The sequence below is a fragment of the Vipera berus genome (genome assembly GCF_964194415.1).
Source record: "Vipera berus genome assembly, chromosome: 6".
In the NCBI taxonomy this organism is placed as follows: Eukaryota; Metazoa; Chordata; class Lepidosauria; order Squamata; family Viperidae; genus Vipera; species Vipera berus.
The window spans coordinates 57,139,843-57,158,067 of record NC_138208.1 but is presented as its reverse complement, the minus strand read 5'-3'; the positions used below and the strand labels follow the sequence as shown (position 1 = coordinate 57,158,067).

General features: G+C 36.6%; 1 protein-coding gene across 1 annotated transcript in view; it reads left to right on the top strand.

Moving 5' to 3' along the window:
• ANKS1B (ankyrin repeat and sterile alpha motif domain containing 1B) overlaps positions 1-18,225 on the top strand; it is a gene marked incomplete at its 5' end in the record, with an annotated part of 314,200 nt that overhangs the window by 168,401 nt on the left and 127,574 nt on the right. The window contains one exon of the mRNA XM_081331696.1: positions 14,788-14,886. Within this exon, the coding sequence (XP_081187822.1) occupies positions 14,788-14,886 (99 nt within the window). The remainder of the gene's footprint in view (positions 1-14,787; positions 14,887-18,225) is intronic.

The window sequence follows — 18,225 nt, the reverse complement described above, 5'->3', positions numbered from 1 at the left end:
CTTGGCCTTTTGTCCACCCCTGCTATATTAGCTCCTTGAGCTATTATTAAATCACATATCTTTTGCCCCACTCCTATTCTCCACTGATGTCCATGCAGCCTCATGCATGTCACAGAGACTTGGGTGGAGAAAATAAAATAAATTTTGTGATCTTACTTGCTGTTATGCAGATACTCTGTTCCAAAGTGGTTGGAGTAAAGGTATTGTCATAAAGATTCCATTTTCCTTTAAGCCGCCCTTTCTGGGATTTTCTACTTTTAAGGGAATGTACCTTGCTGCAAACACTCAAGTGACAACAAAGATTCTATGACTACACCCCACAATCTAACACGGCTCCTGAGCTGATCAAAGTGCTCTTGAGAGTAGTGCTGCAGATATCAAAGATTTTAGTGTTGGGAAATTCCTGCTGAGATGATTTTGAGAGACATGGCTCAGGATTTCATGTCTATTATTGCTTCCATGGGCTTTATTCGGAAATATACCCATGAGGAAGACCATAATCTCAACTGGATTTTTGTCCTGGTAGGAGCTATCTGTATATGCTTTTATGAAAATAATATCCTTTTGGAAAATAGATTACTGTCAGGTAAAAATTATACTGTTACAAGAAATTTTCATTTGCATACGAAAGAGAGCAGAATTAGCTGAACTCCTTCTAGTTATTGAAGCAGATTGGATTCCAGAAGGCTCTGGAGAACGTTTTCTCAAGCCTGAGTGGCCATTCTGTCAGTGACATGGTTGCAATATGGAACAATGAAAGCTCTCAAGTATTTTATACAGTAGCTATTAAGCATTCTCTGTCCAGTGTCATAACTCATAATACTTCATAGTGTATGGGGTGATTGGAGGTGATTTTCACAGCCTAACTAGGCTCTAGGGCAGGACTTTTCAACCAGTAGTACGGGTACCCCATGTGGTACATTGGCACCTGGCAGGTGGTACGCAACCATCCTAGAAAAGTGGTAGCAGGGGAGGGGAATGAGCTGAACTGTTGGTAGAACCGCACAAGCCTGAGCGAGAAATGGCTGGAGCTGCAGGCGGAAGCGGTAAGATCAGTGCTTCTTCGGGGCTGTCAGGGCTCAGCGGAAGTGCCAGGATCAGCACCAGGCTCCAGCACCGATCAGCTGGAATGTTGCAGCCTCTCCAGGGTCTTGTGATTTACATTCAGATGCTTGGCAACTGATTCATATTTATGATGGTCACAGTGTCCCAGGGTCATGTGAAGTGACCAAAACCTGCTGTAACCACCCAGCAGATGGGGGGAATAAAAACCAAACACCCCCCCACCCCCACTGCCAATCCTTAACAGAAATGCTCACAACAATGAAAACCTCGGACAGGAGGGCAGGCGGGTGGGCAGTGTCTTGCTCGGCTGTGGCTTGGGGGGCACTTTTTTCAGTGCCATTGTAACTTCGAACAGTCACTAAGCAAACTGTTGTAAGTCGAGGACTACCTGTACTTCATCACTTTTTCCTTTTTTTTCTTTGTTCAAGTTTTTGACACCTTGGTAGGTGACTCGGATGTTGCCATATCCTAAAAGTAGTACAATGGGTGAAAAGGTTGAAAAGCCCTGCTCTAGTGGAAAGTAAACATGGATGCTATAAATCAGAAAGAAACACATTCTTGTACTTGCTTGTAAAACTGTTAACCATACTTTGGCTTTTTTTGTGAGGTACAAGTGATCAGACAGTATAAATGTTCTGAGTCAGTCAGGAGACAGAGTTCCAGCAAGCAATCTGAGAACAATAATCAAGCTGTAGTTGTTGGGCTAACAAGAAGTCAAGAGTTTACCCAGCCCACATGACACACTGCTTTAAGGTATGACATTGCAGAAATAGTTCTAGTTACTTAAGTCTTTAGTATCAAATACCTCTTTATTTGTTACACAGTTGCAACTGAAGCTGAGCAACATTATTTATTATGGTCAGATTCTGCAAAACTGCAATTCCCACCAGATGCCTCCTGTTGTAAGCAGCCATAACTTTGTCTTGTTATCTTTTGACTCTTTAAATGCTCCTGCCAGTGTTACTGAGGGGTTGAGAACTCTTAATTCCTATTCCAGGTCCAAATCTCCTATAGCAAATTTGGGAGAACATGCCTACCTCTGCTGGGGGTTGGATCCTTGCATTTGGTATTGGCAAGTTCATTGGAGTTCATCTTCCAAACTCTGGACTTGAACATGAACTAAGTATAAGGAAGGTTACTTACAGTGACAATTGTGCTGCAGATATAATGATAATGTACCTGCAGCACAATTACAGGCACCATTACTAAATATGATCTAGAATAAAAGAAGCAAAATTTTCCAGCATCTTCAAAAATGAATTAGCCTAATTTGCAGTTTGGTACTATTTGAGCTGTACAATGATAATTTTGTGTGTTCTTTAGTAGATAAAAGAATCACTTTGTAGGGAGATAGGCGGCATAAAATTTAATAAATAAAAATTAATAAATAAAATAGATCCTAATGAACTATATCTGTATCATACCTAGTGTATCCATCTGACATTTATATGACAAGCAGTTTTCTTCTTAACTCTTAAGAAAATAGAGAAGTTTAATGGATCAGTTTATTACAGGTAGTCCTCGAGTTACGAGTGTAATGGAGCCTGCCTATTCCACTCCTAACTCGAAAACTCGTAGAGTGACTCTCGTTTGTGGTACGAGATCACTCCCTTGCTCGTTAAAATGCATGCTCGTTAAGCAAACATGAGGTATCTCAGGGTGGGGAAGGCCATAGAGGGCCTAGTGCTGGAACAGGCCCCCAAGGCCTCCCCAACACTCTAAGATACCGCATGCTTCCCCCTCCCTTCCTGCTATGCCACACTCACCTGGAAAAGATCTGTCTCCTCTCTGCTGCGGTTCCTGCTGCCGCCTGGATTTGAAGCTGGGGAACACTTCTGCAATTCCCTGTGGCCCAATCCAGGCTCTGGAGGCTTTTTTCAGGTCTGATCGGGTTCGCGGGGAGACTGCAGAAGCGTTTGCCGGCCTCAAATCTGGATGGCAGCAGTCTGGAAAATGCCTCTGGAACCTGGATCAGGCCACAGGGAGGCCATGGAAGCCTCCCCCAGCATTAGATTCGGGTTGCAATGGCCTGGAAAAGGCCTCCGGAGCCCCAATCCAGCCTCTGGAGGGATGTGGAAGTGTCCCCCAGCTTCGGTTCTGTTCCCTGTTGCAGAGAACAGAGGCCTAAAGTACCATGAGATCACATGAGATCAGTAGTGTGAAATCTCACCCCACCGATCTCACGTGATCTTGCGTTACTTTAGGCCTCCATTCTCTGTGTACACACTGAAGGCCTGTAGCAGCCAAGAAAGCGAAGGATCTTGATTTTCGCAGGGTGAGTATTGAAGGACGGGTGCCTAGGGAGACCCGGGGCAGGGGTAGGGAGGGAGGGAATAACCAGGGTGAATGTTGCAGAACCACTGCATTCACTCGTAAGGGCAAACGACTGCCGTGGTGCTGCAATATTCATAACTTCGGGACTTGCTCATAAGCACTAGGGGGCGCTCATCACATAACTTTGCATGAGTGTTAAGTGAATGCTTGTAACTCGGGGATTACCTGTATTAATGTTTTAGATTGTTCCCCAACCTATCAGTTAAATTCACTTGAAGGACTCCATCTCAACAGTGATTTTTGAGATTTCTTTTTGCAGCAGGTAGAATTCCCAATTGATTAATTGATTGATTTAATTTTTAATAAATTATTATTTATTAAATATATATACTGCCTGTCTCACTGTCCCAAGTGACAGTGAGAGACATAGTAAGACTAAAAAGACCACCCCTGAGCCCAAATTATATTTAATAAGTGTAGGTCAGTGTCTAATATACTGTATTTCTGGTAAAGAAGAAAGTAGTATTGAAGAAGAAAAGAATTATCTAAAATGTTTCCTTCTGGAAATCAGTTTGCATCTGTCACAAAAATGGCTTTGCTTATCATAATTCAAGGTTTCTCAAAGCAAGAATCTTAAGAGGGCTTGTGACAGACTAAGGGCAAAAAAAGTCAGTTTTCTATCGCTAGAGCTTTTCCTCTTGGTCAAGGGCTCCAAGTTTTTTTTTAACTAAGATCTTCTGGGGCCTGAAAATATACCTTGTCCTGATGATTGAAGCATATCAGGAGGTGAGAAGTTCAAGCTTAGTGATACTTCTGTATCTCTTATCAGTTTTGATATTACTGACCATTTACCAAGATATAGTCTTGTAATTACAGTGAGTAGAACTGCAATAAATAAACTGATTGCACTGCTGCTTGGAAGATAAAGACCTTGAATTGATGGTACGTACTCAAAGTTGGATTATACAGTGAGTTCAGTGGTGGGTTTCAAATAATTTAACAACTGGTTCTCTGCCTCGCCTTCCCTCCACCTTGGTTGGGGTGGGCTGCTTGGGGGGTTTCCTGGGATGAGGGCAGGAGGTACCAGCTGGGTGGGTGGGGGTGGTAGGTGGCTTCTCTGAACTGCTGGCGATTGGCAAGGCAGGGGCTGCTTTTCGTCTTCTCCTCCAGATGGCTTTGGCAGATCCCCCCTCACCTACCCACCCATTCTTTTCCCTTTCACTCCCCTTCCGAGCCCTCTTCACAGCTCTGCAGCCACCGAAGCGGCAGTTATTGTGCCGGAGCTGGAAAGCATTTCTTTGCTGTTGCGGAGTTGGAGATCTTGCCTTACCCACCACCGCCCAGATGCCCTCGCTTCCCCAACCATTTCTTTTCTAACCTTCTTTCCAGCTCCTCCATCACTTCCTCTGCCGCCATGTGCAGTCCCAGAAAGAAAAGTTTGTGGGACTAAAAAAAGAGTTCAATCAATCAAATCCAACTTATCGTGAAAAAAAAATCTCACGAAGTTGGAATTGATTAATTGAACTTTTTTTTTAGCCCCATAAAGTTCTTTTGTTTGTGGGACTGCTCACGGCAGCAGAGGAAGTGATGGAGGACTGCATTGGAGCTGGAAAGAAAGTGTCACATGAGTCCAATTGGGGGTGGGAGGGGGTGGTGTTTCTGCCACACATCAACCGGTTCTCCGAACTCAAAAAGAAATTAGCTACAGGTTCTACCGAACTGGCCCGAACCGGCTGAATCCCACCACTGAATGAGTTGCTTGTTATTTAGCCCTTTGAAAATAATCCGGTGATTTTAACAGAATGTGACACTGCCAGTCATAGCTGATATCTCTTGGAAATGCCACATCACCTTGATATTCAGACACTGGTTGCAGTGGCTTTATAATGTGTGTGCATGTAGGTCAGTACATATGTGTGATTTAGATTATCAAAATAATGTAGGGAAGGGAATACATTACAGTCTCCACATCCCCAATTTTCTCAATTAAATTAACAGTCCCCGTTATATGGCTTAATTTAAGTAACAGAGGAGAAGTGGGAAATTTAATCATGTTTCTCCAGGAAAGCTATTAGTAAGGAAGTGTTACTGAAGAAAACAATTCATAAGAATGGATCTTTCTTATAAGTCTAAATTACAAATTATACTTAAACATAGGCTATACTTTTCTTTAAACAATACTGAGACATATGTGAAAAACATTTTTCACTACTAACAAATGTATATTTCTGTTAGTATTATAAGACAGATAATTTTAAAACATTCTTAATTCAAGAAAGCATGCTATAGCAAAGGTTGTACTCATATATATGAAGCATATGTGATCATATCAGAGCAGTAATCTTGTTACCACAGTAACAAGTCTGAGCTGGTTAAGTAAGCCGCTATCACCACCACCACCACCACCACCACTATCCTAAATTAGAAAGAAAAAGGAAAACCCAGCCTTCTTCCTGTGTGAAATAAATTGCTGTAACAATCAGGCAAAAACAAAGAATTTACCAAGTATGAAAAATTATTTATATATTTTTAGGGATGACCAGGTAGGGGTGGAAGAAATGAGGAAGATGGCTATAGCAATTTAAGCCAAGAAATTGCATAGACATAGCCACGAGGTCACCAGGAGTCAAAGAAAGTACTATTTTTTATAAATCTTCAACAAAAATATTTACAGAATGGGGCTTCCACATAACTTAATAAAGCTGGACAACTTAATACTTGCAATAATGTCAGTGTTATTACTGTACTATTAAATATGGTCTTGCTTTGTTTAAGAATCTAGGGCAGGAGTGTCAAACTGCCGGCCCGCAGGCCGGACACGTCACGACGAAACCGCACCCACCCCATTGCCGGCAATGGGGAAAAAGCTCCGATACATTGTGCGATGTCACGTGACGTCGCGGGTTTGACATGCCTGATCTAGGGATTTCAACTACATCAACTTTCTGATAGTATTTTCAGCATACATTTTCAGATTGAAAGCCTTGTCCTACCAGAAGCCTATAAGGCAAAGATGATATATCAGTTTGGTCCATACAGCTCTACCCCTATCATAAATTAAAGCGTTTTCTATATTGATACTCAAAATAGCAGAAATGGTAAGAAGCCACATTTAATAACTAAGGTAAATTTTTTGTTGCCACACCCTTTAAATTACTGACACTGGATAGCATGCATTGAACAGTTAAATACAGGTCTGACCTGATGTCTAGAACATGATTTTACCAAATAAATCATATACTATGTATAATAAGCAAAACTAATTTCAACAAATATGATAATGCATAGTAAGCGCCTTCTGCTAATTGCTTTTGGGTCAAACTGTCAACTAAAATAGTGCAAGTATTAGTCATTCTGAGAAACCAAAGGAAAAATAAGTAAAAGAAATTGAGAAATTTGTTAAAGACTCATTATTTCTACTTTTCTCATTCAATTCAAACATATATCATACAGTTTTCATGCATCTGAAAGCATGCAATTGTTTTATGTATATCCTTATTTGAGAATCCAACTTCAGCCAGAGTCACACACTCAATTATCTGCAGGGCAAGCTCTTTGAAAGCCCATAATAACTCATAGATAACAACTGCAATCCACTTCCCCTCCTTCAGGAGCATATCTGATGTGAAACATAAAACCTAGGTGGGTACATTTCTAATGGGAGACCTGACCAACTTCCTGGTCCACCCAGGTTTTGATAAAAAGCCAGGTTAAATATCTCACCCACTATCAAATCTTGTATGAGGATAATTTTATTATGACCTAACCTGGCATTCAACAGCATGCCAAGGGTAATCTATATGAGGGTGGAGGGCAACAAAATTTGGTAACCTGCCTTCTTGGAGATTTCTGAGTCCTGGGGTGCAAAATTGCTGTCAGATAGACTACCTGTTATCCATAATAACAGCCTACCCCCAGGATCCTGCTACATCTCCCTGAGCTCATTGTAGTCATCAAGTTCCATACTGCCTTCTAACCTTCACCATATTATTCCCACTCCACACTCTCCTAGGCCAAGGCATACATTTATCCAGTGCTTTTTTTTGTAAAAGAAAAAGGTGCCGGAACTCACACATGTCATACAACCTGCCTTGCCTTCCCTACAAGGTTCCATCCAAAAAAGGTGCCGGAACTCCATTCTGGGCGTTCTATGAGAAAAAAAGCCCTGCATTTATTTATTTATTTATTTATTTATTTATTTATTTATTTATTTATTTATTTATTTTAATCCCATTTATATCCCGCCCTTCTCCGAAGACTCAGGGCGGCTTACAATCTAAGCACAAATCAATTTATCCCATTCATTCACCAATGTAAATGATTTATTTAAAACATTTGTACAGTTGCCTATCTCATATCAACCTCTGGGCAGCTCTCAATCAACAAAATAACATCAATAATAAAACAGCATAATACATATGCTTATTAAAGCCATAAACATTGAAAATCTGGCATCAGAGTTAAACTTCTGTGTACAACCCCTCATTAAATCCTCTTATCCATCTCACCCTGTCCCAGCATTTCAGGGAAAAGCTAGAGAGAAATCTAGCAGGATATGGGCTTGCCAAAATTCAACTTTGAGAGTGTCCACAAGCCAGGGCCTGCAAAGGAAAAAAATATACTTCCTAGGTCCAATAGGCAACGTTTAAGGGAAGGGACTAGGAGCACCTGTCTGATCTGTCCTTAGGAGAAGTGATCCTGCAAATAACCTGGCCCTATGGCACATAGGGCTTTAAAAGCTTCCTCCTGGGAACTGATAGATAAGGTTCCATGGAGCGTAGATATTCTGGTGCCAAAAGGACCACCCAGCCTCACATAGCTGATGCCAATTTGCATCTGGCCAAGTGCTTTATAGGTAATCCTCAATGACTATAATTAAACCGACAGTTTTGGTTGTAAGTTGTGATGGTTATAAAGCAGGTCACCATGAGACTGCCCGTTTTTATGACCTTTTCTGTGGTGATTGTTAAGCAAATATGGCAGCCATAAAGCATATGTGGCAGTCAATAAGTGAACACCACAGACATTAAGTGAAGCCATTGTTTGCTATGGGGCAGTTTTTGTCAGAAGTAAATGCCAGTTTCCAGCAAAAAAAATTGTAAATCATGGTAATTCAACCATGGGGCACAGCAAAAAACTCTAAATGAAGGCCAGTTGTCAACTGTCCAAAATGTGGTCACCTGACTGCGGGAGGAGGCAGATGTCACAATTTCAAATTTTGGTCATAATTGCCTATTGCCAGTGGGGGATAGGCGAGGCTTGTTGTAACACAGGCAGAACCTGTGACATTGCAATCAGAAGCTCTTCCCTCTTTCAAATACATAGAAGAAATAGAGTCTTGTTAGTATTAATAGAAGCTTGATATCAGTTTGCTATAGACTGTTTTGTATCTGTCCTTAAATATTTCTTTTTTTCCTGCAGATTTCCCTGCTTTTTGTTCTCTATTTACACAAAGCAAAAGAGTAATTTTATACATGTAGCCATTACATTTAAAGAATGCTCAGAAGAAAATATTACTGAAATTCCTGCTGCATCTGATGTCAAAAATGGACCATTTTAAACAGTGCAGTTATATACTATTTAGAAAAAGCAGGACAATTGCCTTTTAATACAAAACTGATATAGTAGCTAGAACATGATCTACTGCAGTAATAATGGAAATCTTACATTTATTAACTAATAGTACTAAACAGCAAAATATCAAAGTAATTGGAAACAACTCATATGACTATCTTAAAAGTATATTCTAGCTTAGTAATATTAAATATTAATATTTGATTAATTTAATTATAATCAAATATCTACTAAGTTAAAATTCAGCATGTACCATGTACTTCTTTCTCTATGTGACATTTAATTTAGATGGTATACTAGTATGCTTTGATACAGGATCTGAAATCTGATTATAATCCCAAGCCATAGTTATCTGATCTGAAAGCAAGGCAAAGAAATAGTTAAAACATTTGCATAATATATCTGGAGACTTCATCATAGAATCATGATAATTAATAAAAACAGTGCATTGACTGAGGCACTAGTTAATTAATATTTTAAAATATCCCTGTGGGTCAACTATTTCTGGTTTCTCTGATAGATTTTGGCCTCTGACCTACATGTTGATCCACTTATCTCCTACATAAAAATACACACATTCTTATAAAAAATAAAACTGCAGTTTTAACTTTACTAATATAGTAATATTTGCTTTCTCAAGAGAGAATTTTAATCCATTTATATTATGTGAAACTAATAAAACTCTATATTAAACTAAAACTCCAAAGATGGCAAATAAATAAGAATCAGTACTGTGTGCTAACATATACATGCATGCATACCCAGCCAGCCAGCCAGGCACACCTGCCTAGTACATATACAAATATATACTTTTCTTAAGAACAGAGTAAAAAAATGCTTGTTGTGATATTGTTAAAAAAGTAACAGAAAAGAATCCAAAGGAAAGAAAAAAGGAAAACAGGCCTCTCAATACATATATATGAAACACTAAAAAAAATATTAAACCCAAAGCAGTTTGCAAGGTAAAAAACTACAATATAGAAAATTAAAGAAAAAAAAAGAAAAATCAATAAAAAAATCAGTGGGACTTCCAATAGTGTGCATTGATGTTCCCAGACTATAACAATCTCAAAATGATTTTCTTTTCTAAAGGATGCAAAATTTTCACCTGTTATATGTTTTAGTAATGACTTGTTTAGTTTGACCATGTGAGAATTAGGTCTTCTATCCCAAGCTAACAAGAATAGAATACAAGAATCCTTTCATACTTTAATTCCTCAAAAATAAATTCCTCAGCTATAGGTGGATCATAAAATTTCACACTATTTCTTGTCTGGATAGGAAGAAAATTACTGGGGGGGGAATGTTTTAGTTGTTCCTGTTTGTTATCTGACAGACCTTAATAGAGAGCTTTTAGTTGTCATTTGTCTTCTTATATTTCCCATTCAAGACTTCCCACATTGTGATAAATGCAGGGCTTTTTTTGTCATACAACGCTCAGAACGGAGTTCCAGCACCTTTTTTGGATGGAAACTTGTAAAGTAGGCAAGGTGGGTTGTATGACATGTGTGAGTTCCGGCACCTTTTTCTTTTACAAAAAAGCACTGGATAAATGTAAAACCTGATCCTATCTGAAAAACTAAAAAACCTCGCAGCACTTGCGCTAGGCTTCTTAGCCAAAGGGAAGCAAACATGTTTGAGATGCTATTTTAAAGGAAAACTGAAATTCTGATCTTCCAATAGCTTCTTCCATGAAAACATGTGATTGGCTAATATGGAATGGTTTGATTATTTCTACAATGTAAATTATTTCTACAAAGAAAGCTCTGCAAAAAAAATCAATTAAAGTAGTATTGAAAGAAAAAACATCAGGGTCCCGTCCAAGCTGGGAATAAACAAAATGGAGACTGCTTAGGAAAGAAGGTTCATTTTATTTAGTTGCCAGAAACTTCAGCAACACAAAATTGCTAACAAAATGGAGCTGGGAATAGTGGGTTTTTATACCTTCTTGGGCTTTTATGTTTGGAGTTGTTCCTGTTCCTGTGGCTTTGTATTTGAGATTCTTCCTGTTCTTGTGCAATGAACTTTGACCTGAGCTTCAGTGTGCCCTTTTGGTAATCTAATGGTGGTGGGTTAATCCTATTGTGTCCTAAAGGTCATGTCTTTAGATTTTTTGGGTGGGGGAAGTAGATTTTAGGGGTCTTTGTCTTTCTAATCCCATCAGCTCCAAGGTTCCTGGCTCCAGTCTTTCTGAATGAATCAACAAATCTGCATTTCTAAAAGCTGCTTTCTGCTTGGGGCAGAGAGACTTGGGGGAGGGGGTTTCTGCCTAAGTTTTTCTATTATTCCTTTTGGAATATATAATATTCCACCTTTTTTAATATCCCCCCAAATATTTCCTTCTCTAGGGAAGAGGGATGCTGACTTTTACAGTAGGATTTTTTTTAAAAAAACTTTTAAAATATTAACTACATCTGAAGAGGCTTTTAACTGGAGATTTCAAATTGAATAACTCTTGGTTCATGTAACTTACATTTTTTTTGTCCTCCATTTTTAAATTTAAAGACTTTATCAACCAAAGCTTTAATCTCCACCTTGAACATGTTTAAATTGTAAAAATTAATATTGAAATAATGCTATTTATTTTTCTAAAATCTAATATAGCAACTGCTATAATTGCTATACGTAAGAGAAAAGAATACTCTTTCTGGACTGAAAGATTAAAGCAGAAAAGGGTTCCATTTCACTGAGACAAATGAGAAGGTATCACCTTTACTTTTAGACACAAGATATTTTGATTGAATTCTGCTAAAAAAATTCTTAGAAAAATTGGGAAGAGGTACACATAGAGGTTTCAGAAGAGATTCGTTCATTTAAAAATTATAAATGTGTAATGTGTAATATAAATAGAGCAAATGCTTCTCAAAAGAGATTTTTTGTCCATTGCTTAAAAAGATTAAAACAGGATATCGCTGTGTACAAGAGAATCATATTACTAGAAGGGATAAAAATATTATATAAAAATTTGGGTACATAATTTATCTCAGCAGTAACCAAAAAAAATGTACAGACTGCTGGTTAAAGGGATGGAGCTGACCTGAGAAGCTCCAAATTCAGTTTCCGTCCAACCAATCAGAAAGTTCATTGAGCCCTACCTACCTCTTAGGGTTATTATTGCATGCTACCTTTAGTTCTTAAAGAAAAAATGAGATACTAATTAATTACTAATTACTTGATTAATTAATTACATTTATTTATTGCCAAAGGATACTTCAAACTGGATCTAGGAAGCAACAATCCAAAGATCTCATTTGAACAAAAGATGTTTTTAAAGCATAGTCAACTTCTTATTAATTTGGCCACTCTTTCTTGCATGAAGAGTCTAGTCATGGTGATCAGGCAGTATTTCCTGCTTGTTATTCAAATATGGCTTTTTTCTCCCCCCCCCATCCAAATTGTTTAATTATATAGCAAGGGACATTATTAAAAATGCTATAGAGTATTTTTATGTCACATATCAATAGTAATTACATTATTTTTATAGTGATTCATTTTGTACCAGTTATGCCAAATTATAAAAGTAGGAAAAAAGTGCTTCATCCAAATGATAAGAGTCTATCAGTAACCACCCTCCATTAGCATCCTAAATCTGCTAATAAATATAAATAAATAGATTTTATTTTGCTAAGTTTCTCATTTTTCTAATATTGTTCATTCTGTGCCCACTTTCATATCTATTTACATTTTTTCCAGTCTGCATAAAAACCCAAATGCAGGTCTATACGCATTTTTAATATGCAAATATTGGTATTCTCTTTTCAGTTTACTCATTTTCCAAATAATGTTATGGCTGTTTCCCCTAAGTTCAAAGATGGTACTATAACTTTTTTTTATTTGTTCAAATAACTCAGAAAATGTTTTTAAGTGGTCATTGTTAAGTATGAGAATTAAATTTCAACAAAAACTATGGGTAACAAAACATCAAATAAAAAAACTTTAATTCAGTGCAAATAGGGGAGAGCTAGGTGCCAACACCCATGGCCATCTTTTTTCTCCTCTAATCTTTCATAGCAGTTGTCTGTGAAATATATCTTTATTTGCTTCTTCCTTGATCATGGCAGATCTTACTGGGTCAGCCCAATCACAAGGTTTCTCATGAAAGCTGTTTTTCATTTTCATCTTTGCTCACAGTGGTGTAACTGCTCTTTAAAGCTCTTTCATACCTGTAATGGAGGACTCTGTCAATCATGCTGCTGGGCAGCAGTGCTGCCCACAGACTGCTTATGGGCAGCAAGCAGCACTAGCATCCAATAGTGCAACTGAGAGATCCACAGGAATATTTAACAAATTACACTAGCTTTTAGGGCAAATTTAAGAGGTTCTTTTACTGAGATAATGAAAAATGTACAAAACCCACTATGAGTCACATGGTGCAAATAGGGTTATCTCATCACCTATTGAATGAGTCATTCCCAAAAAGCCACTAGGTAATCAGCCTAACTCAAAGGATGCATCACAATCAGTTTTTTGCAGACAACCTAATCCTAGCTTTTAACTTAATCCTAGCCCTAGCCCTTATACTTTACCTACACACAAAAGTCCACCTATCACTTTGAATAACTGAAATAAACAAGGTAAAAACTATTGATAAGTACGTATGAATTTTTACGTGCATATTGCAGTCTTATCATTATTAATCATAGACACATAAAACAACAGTTAACAAGATCATGAATAATGAAGGCGCATCTATATGTTAATATATAACTATAATTATGCTCATATAATAACAGTTTGGGAATTGTAAATTTTTATTTATTTTTCACATTTTTGAACTGTCCGTCTCTCTCAGAGGTAAATCAGGTAAATATGTACAAAAATATGTTAATTCAATTAGTATCTAACCTATCTCTACATCTATCTCAGCACTATGACTTTTAAGGACAAAATATAGCCAAACCAACCAACTGCAAACTCAGTGAAGTAACCAAGTTTTTTAAGGATTCTAGTAGAACCAACATAATTTAAATGAGGCTGAACTATCAGTGACTAATGCTTAAAACTTGTAATTTATAACTTTTATAATTTTTAATTTGATTCCATCTCACACATAAGAGCGGAATTGGGAGCATTATAAATTGATTACTACACCTTACTTGAAATCTTTAGGATGATAAAGTCATCTTTTGAAAGTCAGATGAAACACCTAAAGTTGTCTATCAAATGCTATATCAACTAGGAAGGGAAGTAAATAAGATTGCATTCTGTTTCTGCTTTGGTTTCAGATTAACAAAAAATACATGGTTTATTACTTTAATAAATGACACTTTGATCTTACAAGTTGCTCTATTCAGATGTTCTCCTAATAATAGACTGTTGGATGTGTTATACAATAGTGCAGTGAGGTTGGCTTGGAAATAAGTTCTAAAAAATTAAAATTGTGAGTTGTATCAGAGATGAAGTGCTGGCATGTAAATAGACAATCAAGTAGTTTCTAGATTTCAAACACTTTTGGTTTTTTCCATATATATGGTGGTAAGGTGACCACTCCTTTATTGCTCAAAATGCTCAGGAGAAGATAAATGCAATCATTTTTTATGATCAAAAGAAGATAGTTATATACAAGCAGTCTTCACATTATTTTTGGCCCTGAAAGAATTGTTCTTATTTCAGGAGAAATACTGACAACTTGAATAACTTTCAAATAATTACTGCTATTGTGAATGTGATTTTTCCTATTTTTTGCTTCTGAAAATAACTTGCCCACTTCTTTTCATTTCAATCTATCTTGACATAATTAATCAAGATCCAATCTATAATTATTTATCATGGGGTTAAATATCATTTGTTAAGGACTACGTAATTTGAAATGTAATATTATTACTTTTTAAATGTATTAAAATATCTATTAATATTTTTGGTTATTCATTTTAGGGAAGCAATGTTATGGAGGATCAGGATCTCTTGGAAATTGGAATACTTAATTCCGGACACAGGCAAAGAATTCTACAGGCAATTCAGCTTCTTCCAAAGGTATCCTTGCTGTTGTTACAATATCTGAATTCATTCAAAAATAAAATAACTGATAGTGTACAGTGATGCCTCAGTACTCAACTGCTTCAAAATTCATCAAATTTGGTACTTAACACATTTTGATGTGAAAATGTTGTCGCGATACTTCTTGTTTGTTTGGTACTCAATTTGCTGCAGTAGGAAAACAGACAGGAAGTCGGCCATGCCGGGAAGATTGCTGCAAAAGGAAGAGGGGGACTGCTGTAGAGGGTGGACAGGAAGTCAGCCATAATGGGAAGTCTTAGTCGTCATCATATGTTAATATATTACAAAGTTCAAAATAAATCTTACTGTGGATTTTATTTTATTTTTAAAATATATTTTATTGTTTTTTTAACATAGTAACCTTAATATTTGGTAAACAGTGTGTTGTCTGGGTTTATATTTAAAAACAATAACAATTAATTTCTATAATTCCATAATCCACATAGTAGCTTTCCTTGATTTTTTCTTCTTCCAATAATATTCTCTTTTACCAACCTTAAATTAGTACATTTCTTAGTATTTTGATAGATAAAAATCGAATATAAACATTTTTCTAGTATTTATACAAGTAACAACAACATCAATATAAGGCTGTGGATTTTAGTGTAGCTATTTCACTAGGCCATTTTGATTTGACTGATTGTTGTTTGTTTGAGTTTTGGATTTTTAGACAGCCATATGTTTACTTTTCTTCATTAAAATGACTTTTTAAAATTATCTTTTAAGAGAATCATAATAATACTGCACAGTTCTAGTAACAATATCCTTATTACTTAGGCACATGCAATTTAAATGTTTTATGATTTTAATATTTTTGAGATTCAGTGAAGTTGCATTTTCCCCAAATATTATTGCTGTGTATTTACAGATTTGCCCAATGAATCCCTCCAATAGCTCATTTAATATCACTATGCCTTGGTTTCTGATGTACAAATATTCCTTGTCCAGTCCTCTGTTCCAAAAATCTTAATTTTTTTATTGACTTATCTATGTGCAGTCTTAAACAAAGGAAGTATTTTTCATCCTATTCTACATGTTCCCCAGATTTCAGTAAACTCCTTAATCCAAAAAAACAATGATTCATCAGGTTTGCTGAAAATATCTTGATCTACTCAATATCTATATGCATGATAAAAAATTTATTTCCACACGAAGAAAGGAAGGACAAAAGCTACTCCTTATTTATGTGCACAAATTTAGCACCATCTGGGGTGGGGGGAAGGAAGGTATTTGCATACTTGGGAAAACTTTTATTTAAAAAACACACATTTTTAGAAAAGATTTTCGGAAACAGCCTTATAAATAGATTATCCTGTAAATAGACTGACATTGTTTCTAATTATCAGCTCTTGTATTTGTTTTTAACATTCTGAACTTGATGCAGCTTGTTCTTATTTCTACTTTCTTGGTTCTGCTTTTTCCATTCATGATAATGTGTTCTGCTTTTAATAGCCTTTCTATATTTTTAATATATTTTAAGTAATTTTGTAATAATTTAATAACTGTATTGCTTTTAATCTAATTATATACCCAATGGTCTTTGCCACTAGATCTGTCAGACTGGGGATACTCTGAATCCCATCAGTGAAACACAACACCTGATAGGCCCCAGGAAGTGTGACTTTTCTATCATGGTGCCCATCTTGTAGAACAACCTCCCCGCAAGAAGTTGACAGCCCCAATCCTCTTGGCTTTTGGGAAGACCTGGCTCTCACCTGAGGCATTGAAGCCAGGATGTTAATGGGGCTGTGGTGGGGAATTGGTTTTCTTTGATATGTTGATGTTATGACTTTTAGGGACCTCAACCCAGTTGCTTTCAACTTGATTTCTATAGATTATGTTTTTTTTATTTCTGTTCCCTACCAAGAGTTCCCTTGGGTAGGTTTGTTTGCCAGGAAAAGTATTTATCTTCTTTACACAAAGCTCTAAAATATTAATATTAATTAACATATATAAAATTCAACATTCCATATCCTAATTCTTAGTTTTAACAAAATCCCACCAAAGGTATAAAATGGTCCAAATATTCCAATATAAACATACCAAAATTTAACATGAGAAAGATAAACCATTTTTCTTTTGCAAATACAACATTGTATGCAACATTTTCCCATTCCAAATACCAACAATTCCAAAGAAAACTACTCCAAATAGCAATTTATCCATTCAAATAAACATTCCATAACTATAGACAAATAAAGAAAATTAAATTTAACAAAGAGTTATAATTTCTCCTTTTAAAAGATCACCAAACTTCCTTACTTTGAAAAAAAAAGTTAATACAAACCCACTTTGCATACTATAAAGTTAGGATACATAAAGTAATTATAGAGAAAAGAACTTAAACACCTTATTAAGTGTAAGCAATTCTAGCATACCCTATTTTTTAAAAATTAAAGATATTGCAAATGCAAAAAGAGCCAGCCAGAATAATATGTCCTATTTTATTCTTGGTCAAATAAGCCAACTTTGTACTCCTTTTTTCTTCTGTACAGAATAATCTTTATCTTTAATCCAGTCAGATGGTTGTGCGATCTTCACTGGAATTTTTTTCAATGCTTTAAACAGTCTCTCTTGCAAATCCAACAAAAAGAAATTATTCCAATTGACCTCTGTGATTGTCATTTTTATTTCCTTCCTAATTTTTAAAACCCTTTCACTTTTCTCTTTGTATATGATATCCTTATTCAGAGTCTCAGTCATGTTTTCCTTGGGTAAATTTTGTGCATATTTTGTTCTGTAACATTTTATTCTGGGAACATACTGTTTCCAAAAAGATGCAACATAACTGACATAATCAATTCAAAATCCTGACGCTGGTCCTTGAAGAGAAGTTACTTGTCTTATTGCATCTCCAATCTCAAAACACATTTATCTTTCTCACAAAGATGCAATTACTTTTTAACAATACTTTAAAAGCCCAATATTCTGATGTTTTCTGAGCCCTTAATTCATTTAAAACATTTGTAGCCAAAATGGAGAGGGCCTCCTCAGGGTGCCACCGATCAGAGAATGTCGATTGGTGGCCCCCAGGGGGAGGTCCTTCTCTGTGGGCGCCCCGGAGCTATGGAATCGGTTGCCGGTTGAGCTCTGGATGGCGCCCGATCTTCGCTCCTTCCGTCGCGATCTGAAGACATTCTTATTTGAACAAGCCGGCCTGGCCTGATGGGGGATGGTTTGGGTTTTTTATTCTCATTTTATAATATGTATTTATTGTTTTTAGCTGGGCACATGTTTAATTCTTTTTTTTTAACTTTTGTATTTTTGTATTTTTATATATCTGCCCTGTTCACCGCCCTGAGTCCTTCGGGAGAA